Source organism: Xiphophorus hellerii, chromosome 5 (genome assembly GCF_003331165.1).
Source record: "Xiphophorus hellerii strain 12219 chromosome 5, Xiphophorus_hellerii-4.1, whole genome shotgun sequence".
NCBI classification, from domain to species: domain Eukaryota; kingdom Metazoa; phylum Chordata; class Actinopteri; order Cyprinodontiformes; family Poeciliidae; genus Xiphophorus; species Xiphophorus hellerii.
This window is the reverse complement of record NC_045676.1, coordinates 20,367,335-20,386,548: the sequence shown is the minus strand read 5'-3', so window position 1 is coordinate 20,386,548 and position 19,214 is coordinate 20,367,335. Positions and strand designations below refer to the sequence as shown.

The 19,214-nt window shown below is 41.1% G+C and overlaps 3 protein-coding genes across 4 annotated transcripts; 1 reads left to right on the top strand and 2 right to left on the bottom strand.

Annotated features, from left to right (window-relative positions):
• Window positions 1–329: 329 nt before the first annotated feature.
• LOC116719857 (protein Wiz-like) lies at window positions 330–7,488 on the bottom strand. Of its 2 annotated transcripts, none has more exons than XM_032562607.1 (9): window positions 7,371–7,488; window positions 6,294–6,358; window positions 5,306–5,773; window positions 4,331–5,146; window positions 3,151–3,507; window positions 2,596–2,810; window positions 1,596–1,728; window positions 1,353–1,512; window positions 330–1,273 (listed from the first exon to the last, which is right to left on the bottom strand). In XM_032562607.1, exons 2-9 carry the CDS (start codon window positions 6,304–6,306, stop codon window positions 1,105–1,107), a joined length of 2,331 nt encoding a protein of 776 aa, XP_032418498.1. In that variant the 5' UTR covers window positions 6,307–6,358; window positions 7,371–7,488; the 3' UTR covers window positions 330–1,104. The 2 variants fall into 2 exon arrangements, with proteins under 2 accessions (XP_032418498.1, XP_032418497.1); XM_032562606.1 differs by lacking the exon at window positions 7,371–7,488 and adding an exon at window positions 6,805–6,886.
• On the top strand, window positions 7,428–11,993 carry prdx2 (peroxiredoxin 2). The gene is made up of 6 exons (XM_032562609.1): window positions 7,428–7,540; window positions 8,421–8,535; window positions 8,713–8,866; window positions 9,508–9,630; window positions 9,769–9,899; window positions 11,622–11,993. Exons 2-6 carry the CDS (start codon window positions 8,433–8,435, stop codon window positions 11,702–11,704), a joined length of 594 nt encoding a protein of 197 aa, XP_032418500.1. The 5' UTR covers window positions 7,428–7,540; window positions 8,421–8,432; the 3' UTR covers window positions 11,705–11,993.
• A 1,487-nt stretch (window positions 11,994–13,480) lies between these two features.
• On the bottom strand, window positions 13,481–15,399 carry LOC116719858 (transcription factor jun-B-like). The gene has a single exon (XM_032562608.1). The coding sequence runs from the start codon at window positions 14,797–14,799 to the stop codon at window positions 13,807–13,809; it is 993 nt and encodes a 330-aa protein (XP_032418499.1). The 5' UTR covers window positions 14,800–15,399; the 3' UTR covers window positions 13,481–13,806.
• Between the last annotated feature and the right edge of the window lie 3,815 nt (window positions 15,400–19,214).

The following is a 19,214-nucleotide window of genomic DNA, read 5'->3' as shown; positions in this document are numbered from 1 at the left end:
GGCAAAACCAAGAAATGCTTGGAAGTCGTGGAAAACCATCCTAGGCTGGAATACCTGCTCACAGCTGCCAGATGTTAGTCGACTCCAAGCAGCAGATGTGAAGCAGTTCTCAAAAACAAGTTATAAAACTCAGAGTTCAAGGAACCACAGGGATGATAAATCTTCAAGGATTAAAAAAAATGTACAGTATAAGTTTGTAAAAAGAAATTACACCCCTGCTAATGTAGCCTTTTTCTGACTTAATAAGTGAGGTTTCCCTGGTCACGTTTTCAATACGGTGCATGAAGAGGCCTATCATTTTCTAACATCACATAATAAAGTCCAAAAAAGAAAGTAAACATGACAAATTTTATTTACACATAGAATAAACTCAAGAGAAAAGGATGCGTGCAGCCTGAGCAACCTGTTTGTTTTTGAAATCTCAGTAGAAAAGGACCGCTAGCGAGCTACTAGCGAAGCCTCTTATCAAAACGGTTAATGTTACGCTGAGCTTTCACTGTATGTTGCTTAGAAATTACCAAAAACATTGAAAAAATATAAATATGTGACATAATTCAATATCTTTTACATACATTTTAAATTGAAAAAGCAGAAAAACCTTAAAGAAGTTATTCAACAGAAAACATAATTGATCCAAGAGATGTACTGTTATTTTTTTTTTTTTTTAAACAACTTGGGAATATTCTGCAATGACATCACACTACCTTCTGCAAAAAGAAAAAAAGAAAAAAAATTGACAGAAAATTTAATTCATACATAGGTTTAAAATCAATTTGTTGTAAATACATAAGAATCTGTTATTTTTAGTATTCAGTATAAATGTGATTTAGATCAGAAAGTAGAAAACATACAAAATAAGAAATGTGATTTGCTCAAAAAAAAAAGAAAACTAATCTTCTGAGCAGGAGGAGGAAGCTCTGAAAAGAACCGTGTATGAAGCGTGGATGTTCGCTGAGTGGGTTACACCGAGCCGCCTCGCTCTCACGGCTCATGTCTGCCCTCCCATGGACAAAAAGGGAACAAGTTTTCTTTTTTCTATTTTTTTTTTTTTTAATTGACATAAAGACATTGTTCCGTTGTGGAGTCTGGGGAACATTTGTCAGTTCATACAGCCACCGGATGGACGAGTGCTGGAGCAGATGGAGCAGGTGGAGAAGAAGGAGAAGAAGGAGCCTCTTTGCCCTTGTAGCCCAGAGACAGGATGTGTTTCTGCAGGTGTGTGATCCACTTCTCTTGAACAGACAGAGGCCCGTGAAACACTTCATCGCAGAACCTGGACGGCAGGACAAGCGGGAGTGAACAATATTTCCATCAATATGTCATTTATTTAAAGAAAACCTTTTCTTACTCACCTGCATTTGAGGGAGTAGATTTTACCCACCAGTTTGACCAGCGGAGTCAGAGGCGGCTTCGGCAGCAGAGCAGGGATGCTGCCGGTCCGAGACGGCTGCCGGGAGTGAGAGTGGCGATTTTCATCCCCCGAGGAGACTCCATGTTGGGGGGCATGGACCCCTGAAACCAGGAGGAATTACATGAACAAAAAAAAAAAAAAAAGGAAACAGCATTCAGTTTTTTCTGGACCTGGCCTTTCTCACCCCTCGCTGTTCGGATGCTGTGATCCTTCCTGCTTGCTTTGTGCTCAGGGTGGTGCAGAGACGAGTTGTGGCTGCTGCTCGGCGAAGCGTCAGAATTCATAGACGTCGAAGCCAAAGAAGAAGATCTCTGAGACTAAAAGAAGAGAAGTCAACGTTAAATAGACTTTGGTTCGTTTGTCTTCAAAGTCCGGTTAGATTGGGGAGGTGTGAATGTGTAATCGAACTCTGCTGCGGCCCAAAAAAGTGAACTCTAATCCGACTACAAACCTGGGTCTTGGTTCAGTTAAAGTAAACTTTGGCGCAGTTAGAATCCATGTGTGAATGCCAAGCAGACCAGAGACACCGCTACAAAAGCAGGAAGCAGATTACAGCGCAAGGCATTCTGAGTAAGTAAGTACAACCAAAACCAAGGTGAGAGTCTAGCGTTAGCGGGGGAAGTGGCTAATAATCTTTTTCTAAAGACAAACGATAAATAATACAATCTCTAAAATCTGATGGCATTCCAGTTTCGTGAAGAAGGAAGTTGTGTTCATGTCTTCTTCACTGGTTCTTGGTGCAGCGCCACCACAGGCAAGGAGGGGAACAGGCTTTTCAACTGGTTTGGTTCATTTTACACAGTCGGTGTGAAAGCAAACTGCAGCAGCTGAAAATGTAACAAATGTTGCAATTTTGGCCTCCAATCAAACCGACTCTACCGGACTGTCAGGTGTGAAAAATCCCTTCCTGTTGCCAGACAGACAGAAAACTGAACACTAGGTTTAGTTCGTTTTAATAAATGAATAAAAAAATAAATATAATTGTTTAAAAACTGCATTTTGTACCAACTCAAATTATCTTTGTCAAATATGAAAGCGTATTTTAAGATCTCAAACAATAAAAGTGCGACAAAAAAAGCTTAAAAAAGAAGAAAAAGAATTTTTTTTATAGCTAGTGTATAAAACCATCCACTTCATTTACCCAGCATGTCTAAAAGAATGAATGCATTTATCACAGAGCTCACCTTCTTGATGTAAAGGTCTCCATAGCGATAGCGCCTGGTTATTTCTGCCACCTTGTTCGGGTCCCTTCGGATCAGTTCGCTCAGGGTTTCTATCGGCGACGTCGCTCCGTCCGCCTTCCACTCGTACAGACCCAGCTGTCGGAGGTGAGCCCGGCAGTGACTGGCCAGCGCCTTGCGGTTCTCAAAGTCGAACCCACAGAGTTCACAGGTGGCATCTGACACAAGCAGCAACACATGGGTCAGGTTTTATTTAAACAAAAAGACAAAAACAAAACGTGCTTTGGTTACAAATATTTAACAGCATGTTGAATACATCTTATCCAACATACGTCTTATGTGTATTTGGCTCAATACACATAAGATCAGATATTTCAAGTTTCGTTTGCTCTTCACTTTGATGATGAGTTACAGCACCGTACGCAGAAATTCAGTTCCTCGGAGATTATGAAAATGACGTAAGAACAGATGTAGTTCTCCAGCAGAGAGTCACAGACAATTCATTACTAAATGGAAAGTTAAACAGAAGGAAAAAAGGTGTTAGGAAAAGTGACTCACCAATGTTTGAGACTGCAGATTTCCCATATGGCGTTTTGTCTTTCATTGAGTAGTCAACAGGCGTTGCTGCAGAGCTGGAAGCTCCTTCCCGGGGCGGAGGCTTCTCCTTAGGAGGCCTTTTGAAGCCTGGAGGACTCCACACCGCTTTGCCCGCTGCCGAAGACCCGCTGTGTACCAGCTCTTTCTTTTCCTCACGCCGCAGCATGACCTCTTTTAGAAGGTCGATTGGGGAAGTTCTGATAGACCAGGTGAGGCCGAGCTGCCGGAGGTGAGCGCGGACGTGGCACGACAGCGCTTTCCGGGTGTCGAACAGCTGCCCGCAGAAGTCGCAGAGGACCGTCGGTGGAGACGGCAGGTCTGTGGAGCAGAGTCAGCTCATAGCTAGGTATTCACACTCCTTAGTTTTGTTTTGTTTTTTTACATTTTGTGAGCTTACAAAAACAATGTATGTTGTCAGGATTTTATGTGGCAGACCAACACAAAGAAGGGCATAGTTGTGAAAGGGAATTTAAAAATCTGAAAATGTGGTATTCTTTTTTGCTTGTTTTGTATTTTACGGGTATGTCTACCAGCTGTGATGCTGTGAAATCTTTGTCTATTCTTCGTGAAAAAACACATCAAGTTCGATCAGATTGGATGGATCTCTAACAGATTTTCTTCCGTCCATCCATTCCCATCTACTCTGACCATCTTGATGATCCCTGTTAATACGCCGTGTTAGTTTTTAACCAGACAACTTTTGTTTTTTTTAACGGTCTCTGAAAAACGATTCTTATTTGTGAAATCCATGACTTATAACATGGGATGCACCGATTGCCGTTTTCTGGTCAATCACAACCTTTAAAAAGCCTGACCTGCTGATTCCAACTTTGGCCGCTACCAGTTTTTTTTGGTTTGAAAAGCTGCTAAATACAGCAACAAAGACTCTGTACTTGCTACTGTGAACAGATGCGGTCTGTCACTCTTTCAAAGCAGAGCAAAAGGGGACAAAGGCTGATTTTCAGAGGAAGATGAGATCGAAGGATAAGACAAATTTTTCAAGCATCAGTCCAAAATTAAGGAAATCGGGGCTGATTTACTGGTGCACCCCTATCTAAGTCTCCTCACAAATAAGCTGGGCAAACAGGGCTATAAGTGAGATTATTTCAATCAAGAAGACAACAGGAACTTTGTGATTTACCCGACTCTGGAGGTTTTGAGGAACTGGCCGCTGTAGGTGCCTTTTGCGTCAAAGAGCTGCTGTCGTTGGCTGCTGGCTTCGGTTCAATGGAAATCTCCATCTCCACCGGCTCTGGCTTTGGTTTCTTAAGAAGCGGATCCACAGCCAGTCGAAATCCCTTCTTCGCCTTCGGCGCCCTGTTGAGTGGCGGCTGAGGGGAGTGGGAGCTGGTGGAAGCGCTCGGAGAGAGACCCGTGGGGGTGAAGGAGGTCCTGGACAGGCTGGCAGCCGGAGACGGCATGGGGACAACGGGAGACGGCGGCGCCGAGGAAGAGCTGGCAGTGCTGGACATTTTCGGAAGATGCATTGGCTCCAACACGCCGCTGCTCACCAGCTCCTGCACGGCTTCGATGGCGGAGCTCTTCCCCACCAAGTCGTTCACTCCCATGTGTTTGAGATGGGAGCGCGCGTGGCTGCCCAGGCCCTTACGGTTCTCAAACTTCTCCCCGCAGAGGACACAAGTGCAGGTTTCAGACATCTTAGGCCGCTTGCTGACAGGCGACGTGGGCGGAGAGGTGAAATCAGAGGGACGCTTTGAGGAGGAGGACTTGGAAGGGCTGCTTGATTTAAGCTCGTCCCGTCGCAGGCTGCTGATCGGCTCAAAGTTCTGCTCCTTCATGATCTGGTACAGATACTCGATGGGACCGCCCTGTATGTCGGCGTCAGGGATGCCGATCTGTCGGAGATGGGCACGAGCGTGACTAGAGAGGCCCTTGCGCGTCTCATACCAGCAGCCGCAGAGCTGGCAGACGTGGATCTCATTGTTTGTTTCTGAAGCTGTCAAAAATAATGAACGAAAAAAAAGGATAAAATTGTTACAAAACTATTTTTTTTAATCAAACATCTTTAATAAAATACTAAATACTACAAATATGATTTTTAAAAAAACTATTCCACCGCAGCTCTGTGTTTCACTCTGTTTCAGCTTCAACCCACCTAACGTAAGCGGAGCATCAGTTTCCAGCGGAGCCCACAGTGGCTTGGTGATCGTTTTTTGGTCTGACAGTGACGAGCTGCTGCCTTCAGTCGGCCTAGAAGAAGAGGGAGAGGATGGGAAAAAAGACGCTCCTGCCTCTTTAAGCTTGGCCGGAGATCCCTGAGTGGTCATGACTTTCGCCGCTGCCTTGGAGGAAGCATGAGCGTCCTCCGGAGGTACAGGTGTCTTTGGCTCCTGCTGGGATGCTTTCTTAGGCGGCAACGGTGGAGACACAGATGGGGCGACATCTGGTTTGAGGTCTTTGTCTTTCTCCTGAATGAGCTGGTAGAGCAGCTCTATGGGAGCCCCGCTGTTTTCTGACACGGTCACGCCGAGCTGGCGCAGATGGAGGCGAGCGTGGCTCGAGAGGCCCCGTCGTGTCTCAAAGAAGGCCCCGCACACCTCACACACTACGGGTCCCGAGTTTGCTGCAGAGACATTGAAGTCAAAGAAAGACTGTGAACACGGAGTGAAAAGGAAAATATGGAGAGAACAACAAGTATGACAACACAAACAGTGATCAACACATAATATGATAGGCATCAGTATGTTAAAAAACAAACAAAACTCTGTCTATATCAAAAACAGAACTGTAATCATATTTAAATGTTTCTTTTTTATTGTCATGCTTTTAAATTTTCTGGCTTTATACATAGGATTTTGCATATGTCATCAATATAATGGTTTGTTATTTAAAATTACTATTACCATTTGACTGCTGAATAGGTTATGGACATTTTGTTTAGAAAAAAACTGCAGTTTTTTAAAAAAGATTTTTATGCTGTCTCAATTGAACAAACTTGATCCCCCCCCCCTCCCCCAATACCTGTTCAGTGAAGCTTTAGGGATGTGACATATTGTATAAAGTGGGGCAATAATTCACTCATATTTAGCTCTTCTTAGCTACTTAAAAGTGAACTATAGCAATTTTATTACTGGTAAACTTACCTTGAGAGTCCATTGAATAAAGCCGGCGGTTTATCTGAGAGGAGGATTTGTCTTCTTGTTGAGTCCTTAGAAATCATATCAAATAAAAGAAATAAATAACAGAAATGATTTCTGTTAACAATAAATCAAACATTTCGTCATATTATACTTTGACAGAAACAACCAACGTAAACAACGCGACACAACTAACATATCGTGTGAAATCTGACCATTCAAAAACGTCTTAATGGCAGTTATCGTTCGTAACAATATCGACTTATTTTCTAATTCTGTTGCTCTAATTTGAACCGATTGCACAAAAACATACAACGAAGTGAAAATTTCGTTTGTATTTTTTAAGTAAAAGCTAACTTGAGCTACCTCTCTAGTCTTTTGTTTACATTTGCAATCCTAAGATTACCCGCATGTTATTAGCGCAGCCCCTCATTCAAGTGAAGCACGAATGAACTACAAATTATACACATCTGTAATTTCATCCGATCAATGGAACCATCAGCAACAACAAAATTACCTTGGACATTGAAGAAACCGCTCTGCACTTCACTCTATGAGCTAACCGGAAATAGCATGGTACGCCGCTGGAACTGTTCTTTTCAAAATAAAAGTCACTATCTATCTATCTATCTATCTATCTATCTATCTATCTATCTATCTATCTATCTATCTATCTATCTATCTATCTATCTATCTATCTGTTTTTTGGGCACATTTACTTGATGTACATTTGAAATGTTACATTTTTAAATATAATAACCTAAAAAGTTGAGAAAACTATTTGATTTTTCCAGCCTAGTGGGTACCAGACAAAAATCCCATTTACTTCCCAGCCAGAGCAAAATTATCATTAGCCCTTTTGTTCTTTTGTTTATTATTAAACATATTATTACATGTATTTATTGTTAGGCTTAATTTAGGAGTATCATCCCCCCCCCCCCTTTTTTCATCGACACTTTTGGATTTCAGCTTCACTTATATTTGCAAATCAAGTGTTTCCTAAACGTGTCGCCACAACTTATTATTTCGAAGTTAAATTATCTTCGATTCGTGGAAACGTCAAAAGTCAAAAAGAAGTGTAACCTGGGGTCTCAAACTCCATGCTTTTATATTGAAAGCGCCACATTTGTACTTCCGGAGGTCACAGCTGTCCTGGAGTACTTTTTGCGCAGAATCTCCCTCCTTGGATCCTCTTGTCTTCAGCAAGCCGTAGACCTCCGTAGCCAAGTTTTCCACAGCCCTGCGAAACTAAGGTGAGCGCGGAATATAAAGTTTGCGTCTTTAGTTGAATGTCATTTTAGGAGTGCCTGCATAGTTTCAGGGAAATGTTTGTCCTCTAAGGAAAGAGGAGCGCAGTAGACGGAGCTAAGAATAAGCTAAGCCACAAGCAGCCAGGCAGGCTGTCCGGGTTCACTGCTCCCTCCTCCTCCTCCAAGAGTTTCTGGCTCTTTCTTTGTTCCTGAAGCGCAGCTTCCTGCTCACACTGGTCGGGTCTGTGCTTGTTTATCGACTTTATTGTTGAAACTAATTTAAATGCGAGGCTTTCTGCAACATTAATAAACTGGTGAAATCCTCTGCATTAATATTTACTAAAACACCAAAGTGACGCAGAAAGGGATTTTTATTACTTTCTAAATGAAAGCAAATGCTAAATGCAGTGTTCTTATTTGGTACACTGCAGAATATCAAATAAGAAAAAAAAAATGTTGAAGTGCGCATTTTGCATAATCATTATATTAGCTGTAATTATTAAATAATTTGAAACGTGTTAAATGTCACGTTAACGCTGCAGGTAATATGAAGCTTATTGTTTCAGCTTCACATCAAAATAATTTATCCTGCATTAGGTATCTCCATTCTTGGCTTGTGCTGATCATGGTTACATAAGCATAAAAGGCCATTGTTCCCTACTGGCAGACCATGACTTGCATGTGACCTCCAGCAGGGGTTTGAAAGGAGGCTAATGTTAAGACGTTGCTTTTAAACCAAAGAGAGTTATCTTTCAAATGCCATGTGTTACATGCATGTGTTGGTTTTTTTTTTCAACCATATATTACCCAACTGTCTAGTTTCCTTCTCAGTTTAGATGTTCATTCTGGTGTTTTTAATGCTTTAAGTATTTGTCTCCCTCAGTTATTCACCACCATGTCTTCTGGAAACGCTCAGATTGGCAAGCCTGCGCCAGAGTTCAAGGCCACAGCTGTGGTCGATGGCCAGTTCAAGGAAATCAAGCTGTCTGATTACAAAGGTGTCTTTTTTTTTTTTTTTTTTTTTTTTTTTTTTTTTAAATCCCTGGGGAAAAAAATAAACAGTGTGTGCACTGTATGCTCTGGTTTTAAATGCTCAGAGTTTTAAAACCAGAGTTTTTCAACTGTGGCTTAAAAATGCTTAAACCAGAGTTTAAACATTTTTCTGTGTCCCCCAGGGAAGTACGTGGTCGTCTTCTTCTACCCCTTGGACTTTACCTTCGTGTGCCCGACTGAGATCATTGCCTTCAGCGACAGAGCAGAGGACTTCCGTCGTATTAACTGTGAAGTCATCGGCTGCTCCATTGACTCTCATTTCACCCACTTGGCATGGTAAGAGGTTCTCGGGTGTAAAGTACTTGTACATAGCTATTTTGTTCCCCAACTCAACAAAAGATAATGTTTTTAAAAACTTTTAAAATCAAATTCTAGTGTCAGGGATCAAAGCTTCTTGCTGTTTTAAGCCACAAATTAAAGTAAAAGTTTCATCAGGCTGTCTAGGTATTGAAGTTTGTGTAATATCTGCTCCATATGGAGGGAACTCTGGCCTAAGAAGAACCCACCCTGCTCTATCTGCTGCCCTGCTGCCTTTCTGCAGCTTCTGATAAGCGTTTTAATAACGGCCTTCAATTTGTCTCACTCCTTCTAGAAGGAAAGGAGGTGTTGCACAACTTGCCTGATCTTCTGTTTATATCAACGCCTCCCTCCTCCACAAAAATAATTGAAACTATTTCAACTCTTGTGTTGCTTACGTCAACTGCTGAGTTGCTTCTTGTTGGATTTCTGCTTTTCCCCCTAAAGTCAACTTATAGAAATGTTGCCTCCTGATTTGTTGCTGCTATATCAAACGGCTACTTTGTGCTTTCTGAAACAAAACTTAATGTGGCAGTCATTAAGTGTAGCCAGGGATCATTTTCTTCAGAATATGCACATTACATATGTATGTATAAATGTGTTTTTCTCCACCTCTTCAGGATCAACACACCAAAGAAAGAAGGAGGGCTGGGTGCCATGAAGATCCCCCTTGTTGCAGATCTCACAAAATCCATTTCCAGAGACTATGGCGTGTTGAAGGAGGATGAAGGCATTGCATACAGGTCAGTTCGACCCCTTAGATTAAAGTTTTAGATTTTTTTTTTGGTGGTTAAAAAAAAAACAAAAAACATTTGTCTAAAAGATGGAACATGACGTTTAATATATTTTGCTGATCCTGGGGTGTCATTTTGTTCTCTCAGGGGTTTGTTTGTGATTGACTGTAAGGGAACCTTGAGGCAGATCACCATCAACGACTTGCCTGTGGGTCGCTCTGTGGATGAGACCCTGCGTCTGGTGCAAGCCTTCCAGCACACTGACAAACACGGAGAGGGTAAGTTGATCCAGTTTGCTCATCCAAATTATTATACACACAAGCTAAATGCTGACCTTTGAAAACTATTTGTTTTTTTAAAGGTTTCAATGTGGAGAGATGCATGAAGATCTCCCATGCTAGATCATCAAATTAACTTTAGATCTGTAAATTCATGCTTTACTACTGGAATCACATATTCTGTGCAATAATCTGGTGCAGTGACTTCATGGTGCACAGCAACAAAACCACAAAGCCCATGAGGCAGAGCAGTAAACCTCAAATTAATTCTGTTCCTCAAGCCTGCCTGTTGTATTAGAGTTTAAAACTAACATAAAATTAATCTTGTTGCCTTGACCATGCCTAGCTTCAAGCTCTTATTTACCACAATATGGTTTTATACACAGGAAACCTGTGGTCAGTCACTGTAGTAAGTCTACTGAATATGTTCTGAGAAAAGCCACTGAACTTGGGTAACACAGAAGCAGACAAGGCTATATTTAACCAAAGTCATTAAGTGGGTTAAATATGAGCTTTTGGTAATCTTGGATCTGAAATGATATTATAACTGTGTTCAGATTTTTTGACTATTTTTGCTGTTCTTTAAACAGTAACACTGGTAGAACAGTGTGACATTGCAATATATTTGAGCTATTGCTCCAACTAATACAATTCACACTATATATAGATTTATAGTTGCTGGTATTTTCTAAGATGATGATTGGGGAAACAACCATGACGAGAAATGGTCAGAAAAATTTGGGTTCTAAATATAATCCCAATAATCAGCAACAATATCATAGTTGCATCTTTTCCTTATATTGGGCAACAAGCAGATGTGGCTGGTGGTTAAGAGATGAGCTCAGGTAACAACGAGGATGCAAACCTGCTGTTCACAGCAGAGCTGCGTTTTTGTGAGTGAAGGGTGACAATTCTTTAGTTTCCTGACTGGAAATATTTCCTTATAGCATAAAACTGTATTTCATTTGAGTGAGGGGAGGGCGGTAGTATCTTTCTTTCAGCCAGCAAGATTGTAGCTCTTTACCCAACTGCATGGTGGGGATCTTGGTAGTTGTAAAGCAAAGTTTTTATTTTATTATTATTATTTAAAATAATGACAGTTATCTTAAAAAATAAATATTTAAAAATGGCTTGGCTTTTTAAGGTTTTTTTTTCCTTTTAGGTGAAAACTTGGAGCATGTGTTTATGTACAAAAAGTAAGACAAAATTCAAGAAATGGGAACTAGTTTATTGATGAAGCAATTTTAAAAAAGTACTAAAAGTAGATTCTGCCCAGTTTAAATGTTTTCGCTGATGTAATTCATGTTTTTATAATGATGCAAAAGCTGTGACCCACTTTGCGATACATGCGGTGGTTTGTTGGAGTTACTTTACACCACGGTAAAATACTTGCTACCCAATCATTTTCACAGGCTCCTCTGAAACTATAAAGAGCAGCGACCGGAGATGTAAGGAAATAAAGGGAGACTATTGCACAAAACCAAATGATACACTGAAGTTTTACAAACATTTACCGCATCTGAACATGTACTGCACATATTTGTCAAAAAGAACGTAATGAAACTGAAGTAGCTATCTGCCTTCATAGCTTAACCTTAACTAGCACCGATATTGGCTTATCCTCTTGGACATTCACCCGTGTACTTTGTCCTGAGATAACATAGTTTATCAACCACCTCTGACACTTGAAGTAAACTTTATCCCTTTTCTATCTCTGCACAGTTTGTCCTGCCGGCTGGAAGCCTGGGAGCGACACAATCATCCCCGACGTGGAGAAGAGCAAAGCCTTCTTCTCCAAGCAGTAAATCCCAAGGTCTTCTGTCCAGCAGATTGTTCATGAGTACAGCACTTGTTTTTTGGATTGGAGGTTTCCCTGTGAAATACTACAGATCTCACCTATTAGAACAAACTTATCAACTTCCTCTATATGTATCATCCTTGTCTGTTCAGGCTGCAGTTGATGGGATAACCTTTTAGTCTCATGCACTGAAACTATAGTTTAGTTTTGCTCCCTTTTTTTTTGTTTTTCAAAAAAGTGATATTTTTCCTTGCTGTCATTTGCTACCATCTCTATTAAAACTGTGGGAAAACACTCTGCTCTGTGCAAATACATTTTTTGAATCTCAATTCATTAATGACCTCTAGGTGGCAGCAAAACTCTAAATCCGACTTTGAGACTCTAATCTGTGAGGGTTTTTTTTTTGTTTTTCTTTTTCTTCTGTTCTTGGACCTGAGGCAGTTGAACAGCTTTGCCTGGCAGAAGATCACAGTACGTCACAAAGCTGCCAAGTCTTGGTTAATATTGGAGTTATTGTGGTGGTTGACTCAGCACAACAATCAGCTGTTGCCAAATGGCTCCAGTTCCTGTTAGGAAAGATTGGATAGTTGAATATATATTTATGTCTATATTTAATTTGAAATTGAGCAGAAATGTTATCCTAAATTTTAGTCATTTTGACTGAAACCATAATATTATGTTTAAAAGTACTCCAACTTAGTAAACATCTCCTTGAATAATCACTTCGGTAAATGACTGAAAATTTGGACATTCAAAACAAGTGTGTGTAAATATGCATGCTGAATTTTATTTAAAAGGAAAACCTGTAAACATTTAACCATTTCAGTCGTGTACCATTAGTACTTTACGTTTTTTTTTTTTTTTAATCTGTTAAATCTAACCTTTGGAGAAGGTTATTGTTCTAGTAAGGATTGGTCTCATTTCATTCATTTATTTTACTCATGTCTTGACTAATTAAGTTGTAAAAGTTTTAAAATAATTAAGTGAAAAATATTCAAGATTCTTTTGTTGGGTGTTTATCTGCTGCCTGAATTGATATATTCCAAAGGAAAATTTAATCTAGTGGCCTTTCCTCCAAATATAGGTGACTTAATTTTGACCCCTTTTATTTCTTTTGATTATTTCCACCAGCTTTTCCTGGCAAGTTTTATAACTGAATAAAAAAAAAAAAAAACATAAGCAATTTAATGAATTTAGCATTAGCCTATTATTAGTTGCTTTTTCTTAATACCGGTGCTTTCAAATGTTTTTATTTTCATATTTAAATAATGATGCTGGGGCCCACTTTAAAAGCATTAATATCCTTCAAATTTGACGTTTTTCATATCAAGTCTTTCCGCCAGCTTTTCTTTCCGACTACTTTTTAACTTGAACGTCATTACGACATGTTTTCATGGAACTTTTTTTCTCTTTTCTGAGCTGTTGATCACAAGGCTTGTTTTGGGAAACCAAAAGCAGAATGAGGGGAAACTCCCTTCACTAGAATAAACTCATTGACAAACCTCTCTCTCGGCTGTGGTGTGAAGGGGAGAGCGCAGCCTCTGCCTGGCAATGTAGGAGGGAGTTCCCGGAAACCTTGTCGCGATATGACGTCCGCACGCAACATTTGCCATATATGGGTTTACGCACGTACGTCAATAAGGAGGGGAGGGGGGAAAAAGTCCTACGCTGGGACGTTTTGGCAACTTCTGGTGTAAACTTCTGATCAGTGACAACAGTGTGGTTATATTTACGAGAAATACGACCGTGTTTTTCAAAAAACAGACATTTATAAGCAGCATGGTATTTTAATTACATGTTTTCTTTTACTTAAATATTATCGTACAAGTAAAAAAGAAAAGAAAAAAACAGAAATACAAATAACTTATACACTTAAAAAGCATCACAAAGGGCGAACAAAAAAATGTAAACAGGGAAAAGCCAAGACGACACTTTTAAAAACGCGTTCAAAAATGCCCCTAAGTGTTTCTTGTAGGCTGATTGTAGGATTTCTTGTCTGGCCTTTTTAAAGCCACATACGTTTCAGTTCTCATCCACTCAGCGTATAAAGTCTTATGTTTTTCAGTGCAGTTTTTGTGTCCAGTGTTCATTAAAAAGTGCATAATTTCTTCAGTAAGACTTCACTTTCGGCGCTAACATGAGCTGGCAGCCACTGCTCACATGAGTCATGACTTTCTGTTTGAGCTGGGCCACCTGTTCCCGCAGCAGAGAGGCCGTGTTCGACAGTCCGGCGTTGTCCGTTTTCAACACCTTCACCTTGTCCTCCAACCGGGCGATGCGCTCCAGTTTGCGCCTCCGACACTTGGAAGCTGCCAGCCGGTTCCTCAGCCGCTTGCGCTCCGCCTTGATCCTCTCCTGGTTCTCCAGGTCGATTGGGGACATCGGCGGGGAGCTGTTGTCGCTGCTCTGCATGTCGGGGACCGTCTGGGGCTCCTCCTTCAAGCCCCCGAAGCGCTGCGAGTGGACGCCGGCTCCGGCCAGAGAGTGCTGGAAGTGGTGCGACCCGTGCGCCACAGCCTGGGGATGCTGGTGGTACTGGTGGTGCGGCAGGTAGCTGATGGTTGTGGACGGGTAGCTGGCCGTGGAGGTCAGGCTGGGGTTCGTGGTGCAGCTGCTCAGGGTCGTGTACTCCAGCGGTTCCGTCTGCATAGAGTGGGCGAACACGGCGCCCGGAGCCGGACACGCGAGCCCACCGGTGCCGATGGAGACGTTTGGAGGAGCCATCTGGTTCATCTTGTGCAGATCGTCCAGGGCTTTGACGAAGCCTTCTGCGAACACCTCCTGGTCCTCTGTGATGCCGCGGTTGTAGAGGTACTGTGCGGGGGTCGGCGTAGTGATGACCCCGTTGCTGCTCTGGATGATGAGCCGCTCGAGTTCAGGCGAAGCGAGCTTCAGCGAGCCCACGTCCGCGGTGCCCGCCGGGTAGAAATCACTGTCTGAGCGCAGGTGCTGTGTCTTGAAGCTCGGGTTCCGATATGAATCGGAGAAGTTCAAGTTCATATTCTGCTTTAGCAGCTTGTAGTCTGTCAGGGCAGCGCCTGGATGGCCATAAGCAGAGAGAAACGAGTCGTCATAAAAAGGCTGTTCCATTATTGTGGACATATTGTGTGTTTTTTTCTTTTTAAAAAAAAAAAAAAAAACGACAGTCAAATACAAGAGTGCGCTGCAAACGATGCTGCTGTGTCCCAAATGTGCCAATCTCCAGCGCAAAGTCCCGCTGTATTTATTAATGCTACGAAAAACAGCAAAACTTCCAAAACATGGGAACTGTACTGTACCAAGTCGTCGGTTTGTACCTTTAGATGAATTCAAAGCGGAGTCCAGAGATTTATTCAGATGTTTTCATTCCTCTTCTTCTCTCTGTAAGTCCTAACTTGTCCTCAGTTTCCTTATTACTGGCAGCGGCCGAGGCGCTCCTCTGCTTTTAAAGCGCGTCTCAAGAGGAGCCCGCTGATTGGCTGCTGCGTTAGAGGTCCCGCCTACCGTCGAGAGATTGACATTGACGTTGTTGCCAGTAATCCAAGGCCATAAACAAGACAAGGGGAAACTCGGTGCAGGTAAACAGACGACTCTTGAGTTAAATCCACATTTATGTATTTTCTTTTAAAGAAAAGTGATTTAGAAAGTATCAAGATTTAAAATAGAAAATAAAAATCAGCGATGGAGCCCGATGTATCATTAAGTGATCAGCTGTTCTAAAGCAACCAGTTTTCCTCTAGCCCATGGATATATAGTCTGGCGCTGAGTCATGCCATCCAAACTGATACGGACCGCTCCATATTTGGGTATCCTGAGCACCAGTTCCTCCCTGCCTGGAGCAGGAAGTCAATCCCATCCTGGCCCGCTTCCAGCTCCTGACATCGCTGTGGGAGGAGGAGAATGTAATTCTGCTCTCTTCCAGCCAGAGGGCAAGGAGAAGATGGGTAACTGTCAAACATGCCCAAAAGTATCTGGCAACGACTTGGTATATGACAGAGTATTTAAAAAGCCCCTGTTTTATTGAGTTTTGGCTACCTAGTTTAAAAAAAAAAACACAAAACAAAGAGGAAATCTGGTTGTGTCTTATAAATTGATGTTTTTCTTTATTGTAGCTTGAGGCGTTCCTGGATTAGTGAACTCATGACACAACTGCTTAGGTATTTGTGACGGAAGACATGTTCCCTGAACTGAACACCTGTTTGATAGACAGACATTTTGTCTTGCCTGTATGGTAATGAACTCTGATTCAGTGCCCAGAGGGCCACACACCCACACTCCTTTAACTTTCCAATTTTTCCAGCATTCATGTCATATTTGTAAGGCTGTATAGATTTGACTGCATTTCTTGCTCCAACTCTATTCTCAAAATTTGAATGAGCTCTTATTGCCGTTTCAGACAGATGGTAATAACTTAAGTTTTGGACCCACATATGACATAACTACACTATCAAAATGAACCTGTTCTCATCTCTGCTTTGTTTATTTATGTCGGAAGTGTCTTGTTGTGTGACAATCATTGCAAAATTCCCTTAAGTAACACCACAGGTTTTTCAGAGAAGTTCTGTAACCTTAAGCTATATTTTTAAGGTATCTGATAACAAAGCACAACTACACGGCATACAGTGCCTTGTAAAAGCACACGTAATTCATTAACTCTTTTACATTCCCGACTTCAAACGTCAGTTTATTTTTGCCTGGATTTGATGTAATAAAGTTACATGCAGTAGCGGAAATTTGCAAAGGAAAAAGATGTATTACAAAGAAAAAACATCCAAATCCATAGAGCAAATATATTCAGCCCCTCTTGGTCATTTCATTTTATTACAATGGCTGCTGCAAGTCTTTTTCAGGCTCATGTCTCAGAAACTGATATGCATAAGCCTGGTCAAGAAATAAACATAAATGTTTCCTAACATATTTTTTCATGTAGGAAATAAATTTCAATTTGCAAATGAACGCTTTAAATTTAATTTTGTAAATCTCTATGTTTGACAAAGTATTTAACCCTTTCTTACAATCACAGGTGTAAAAGGATTCGTTTTTATCTGTATGTACAGCCATCAAATGCAAATTCATAGAAATTCTCAGAGCCAGCATGAGTCACAATGCTGAGCAACAGAAGCTGAAAATGTGAATCTTTTATTTTCTTGTATGGGATGAACTCCAGAAATACCCGATCCTCTGCGTGTCTTATGGTGCAGCGTGGAAGCAGTTCTAAAATTCCAGGTAAACGTTAGATAACGTGATGACATCACTGTGGCATAATTGGGCTTGTATCAGATTTCGTTCAACACCTCCAGAGCTTCACATGTCGTTTTGTCACAGGCTGAGTAATAGCGCGTTAATTTTTATGTGTAAAATTGGATTTGTGACGCTCCAGAGTCCATCTTAAGGCTACCTTGTCATTATTAGTTGTCATGCAGCCCTTACATTGTTTACACTCCCTCTATACAGCAGGGTGACACAATAACTATTCACTGATCTAATATCCTGGATTCAGTAACAATATTCAACCTCATACTGTAACGCTAACTTTTTCCACTTTTTGTCCTATTCCAACCTCACACTTCATCATATCATGTAATAAATGATATGGGATAAACCAATCAGGGGATAAACCAAGAGTGAACACTGGAATGGCTCACATCATGGGTGCCCAAACCATTTGCCACATGTGTCAAAATTTCTAACATATTTCTTTATGCAGACAACATCTTTCAATGCACTAGCAGGTCAGAAAAAAAATCTATTTAATTCTTACTATTTTACCCACTCAATCTAATAATCAATTAAACCAATCTGATTTTAGGAACAGGATTGTAGTTCCAAAACCTCAAATGTTTGCCACAAGATATTTGTCCTTCCTTGGGTCCCACTTTGAGCACCGTATAAGAGTTAGGACGGCCCAGTCAAAGTACAGACCTAAATCCAATTGAGAATTTGTGGCTGCTCTTGGAGTGTGACTTTGAGCCCGAGCCATTGTGAAAAGAACAATTGGCAAAAATCTGTCTCTAGGTGTAGAAACTGGTAGAAACATACTGTAGGTAGAAGACGTGTAACTTCATTGGCAACAAAAGATGTAAAGCATGGAGTCATCGGGTCTTAATGCAGATAAACAACACCTGCAAAAGTCACTTCTCCCTTCTGCTCCACATAGATGGACTATTTTGTGTTGGTCTGCCACAGAATATCTTAATAAAATACACTGAAGTTTGTGGTTGCAATGTGGCAAAAAAAGCTGAAAAGCTTAAGCAGCATAAATGCAAGCCAACGTTTTTTCTTTCTTTTTTTTGTGAAAGTATGTCTGATGCAACTTTGGCCAGAGCTTTCAGCATCCTTCCCCTCCCTGCGGGAGTCTAAGGTTAGGGCAGCAGTCACACAGTGGTCAGCTCGGGCCAGCCTCCTCCCATTGAACCTCGGTCAGATGTGATGGTTCTCCTGTCAGGGAAGATAAGCACCAGGGGAAACAGAAAAACAGAAGTCGTTTAAGGGAAATGGACTGAAGTCACTGGTCAGTTCCAGTTTCAGCGTGACCTCATCTCTAAAGGTCATAAAAGTCATGATCATTTTGAGGAATATCTCATCGCGTTATCAATTATGACTTATTTTTATTTTTTTCCTTTAATGATCCAACAATGAAACATTTGAATAAACGTGACTTCTTCCCTGAGATCCTAATCGGTGCTGCAGCTGTAAACCATTTTTATCTTTGTTCACATGAGCATAATTACATACAGCTATGGGCACAAATTCAGAGAAGCAGGGTGCAAGCACCTCATACAAGCAATTCTGTCACTTTCTTTGAACACGGCTATGATTCACATTGACAGATAAGACCACGGAGAACAAAGCAGCAGCAGAATGAGAGAAAAAACCCCCATGAAAGTAGCAAAGGAGAGTGTAGGTACAATCAGGCGCAGTGGAGCCGACAGCGCCTGCGGCTGAGTCTTTTAAAGACACTTTTTGTGTTCCTTAATGGCCATTAGCACATTGTGGTAGGACAGAAAGGCCTCTGGCTGAGCCTGGAGGAGAGACTGAAGGCAGGTGAGCCGAGTGAGGCAGGAGCCTGAAGCTGCACCTCAGAGGAAATTAACTGTTTTTATCACTTTTCTGCTACATGGATGCATCATTAAAAGAATAGAAAGCCTGTAATGTGAGCTCCAAATCAGCATTGGTTTAATCATGAGTCATACTTTCAATTGTTATTATCATTTTTTTCTTACCAAGAAATTTCTGAATCATCAACAGATAACTACAAGCAACTTGTCCGTAGCTTGTTTCTGACAGGATGTGTGAAGAGAAGGTCAAAATGTCGAATTGTGAAATATTTCCCACCACTACAGCTTGACTTCTAAAGAAGTGGTCTTGTGAAAAAGTATTTTTCCCCCTTTCCAATGTATTTTCTGTCACACTTAAATATTTTAAAAAGCAAACACATTTTGTTAGCGCGGATAGATAAGCTGAGTGTTTTCAAATAGTAATTTCATTTATTTCAGAAAAAATAATCCGTGGACTGGACAGAGAAAATTTAACATTTT

What these genes read in the sequence shown, in the direction of transcription:
- LOC116719857 (XM_032562607.1), bottom strand. An exon ending in TGATGCTCCGCTTACGTTAG is followed by an intron (nt 5,147 to 5,305) that starts GTGGGTTGAAGC and finishes TATTTTTGACAG; the next exon opens with CTTCAGAAACAAACAATGAG. An exon ending in CTCAAAACCTCCAGAGTCGG is followed by an intron (nt 3,508 to 4,330) that starts GTAAATCACAAA and finishes TCTGCTCCACAG; the next exon opens with ACCTGCCGTCTCCACCGACG.
- prdx2 (XM_032562609.1), top strand. Translation starts at nt 8,433, where the DNA reads ATGTCTTCTGGAAACGCTCAGATTGGCAAGCCTGCGCCAGAGTTCAAG. An exon ending in CATTTCACCCACTTGGCATG is followed by an intron (nt 8,867 to 9,507) that starts GTAAGAGGTTCT and finishes CCACCTCTTCAG; the next exon opens with GATCAACACACCAAAGAAAG. An exon ending in GATGAAGGCATTGCATACAG is followed by an intron (nt 9,631 to 9,768) that starts GTCAGTTCGACC and finishes TTGTTCTCTCAG; the next exon opens with GGGTTTGTTTGTGATTGACT.
- LOC116719858 (XM_032562608.1), bottom strand. Translation starts at nt 14,799, where the DNA reads ATGTCCACAATAATGGAACAGCCTTTTTATGACGACTCGTTTCTCTCT.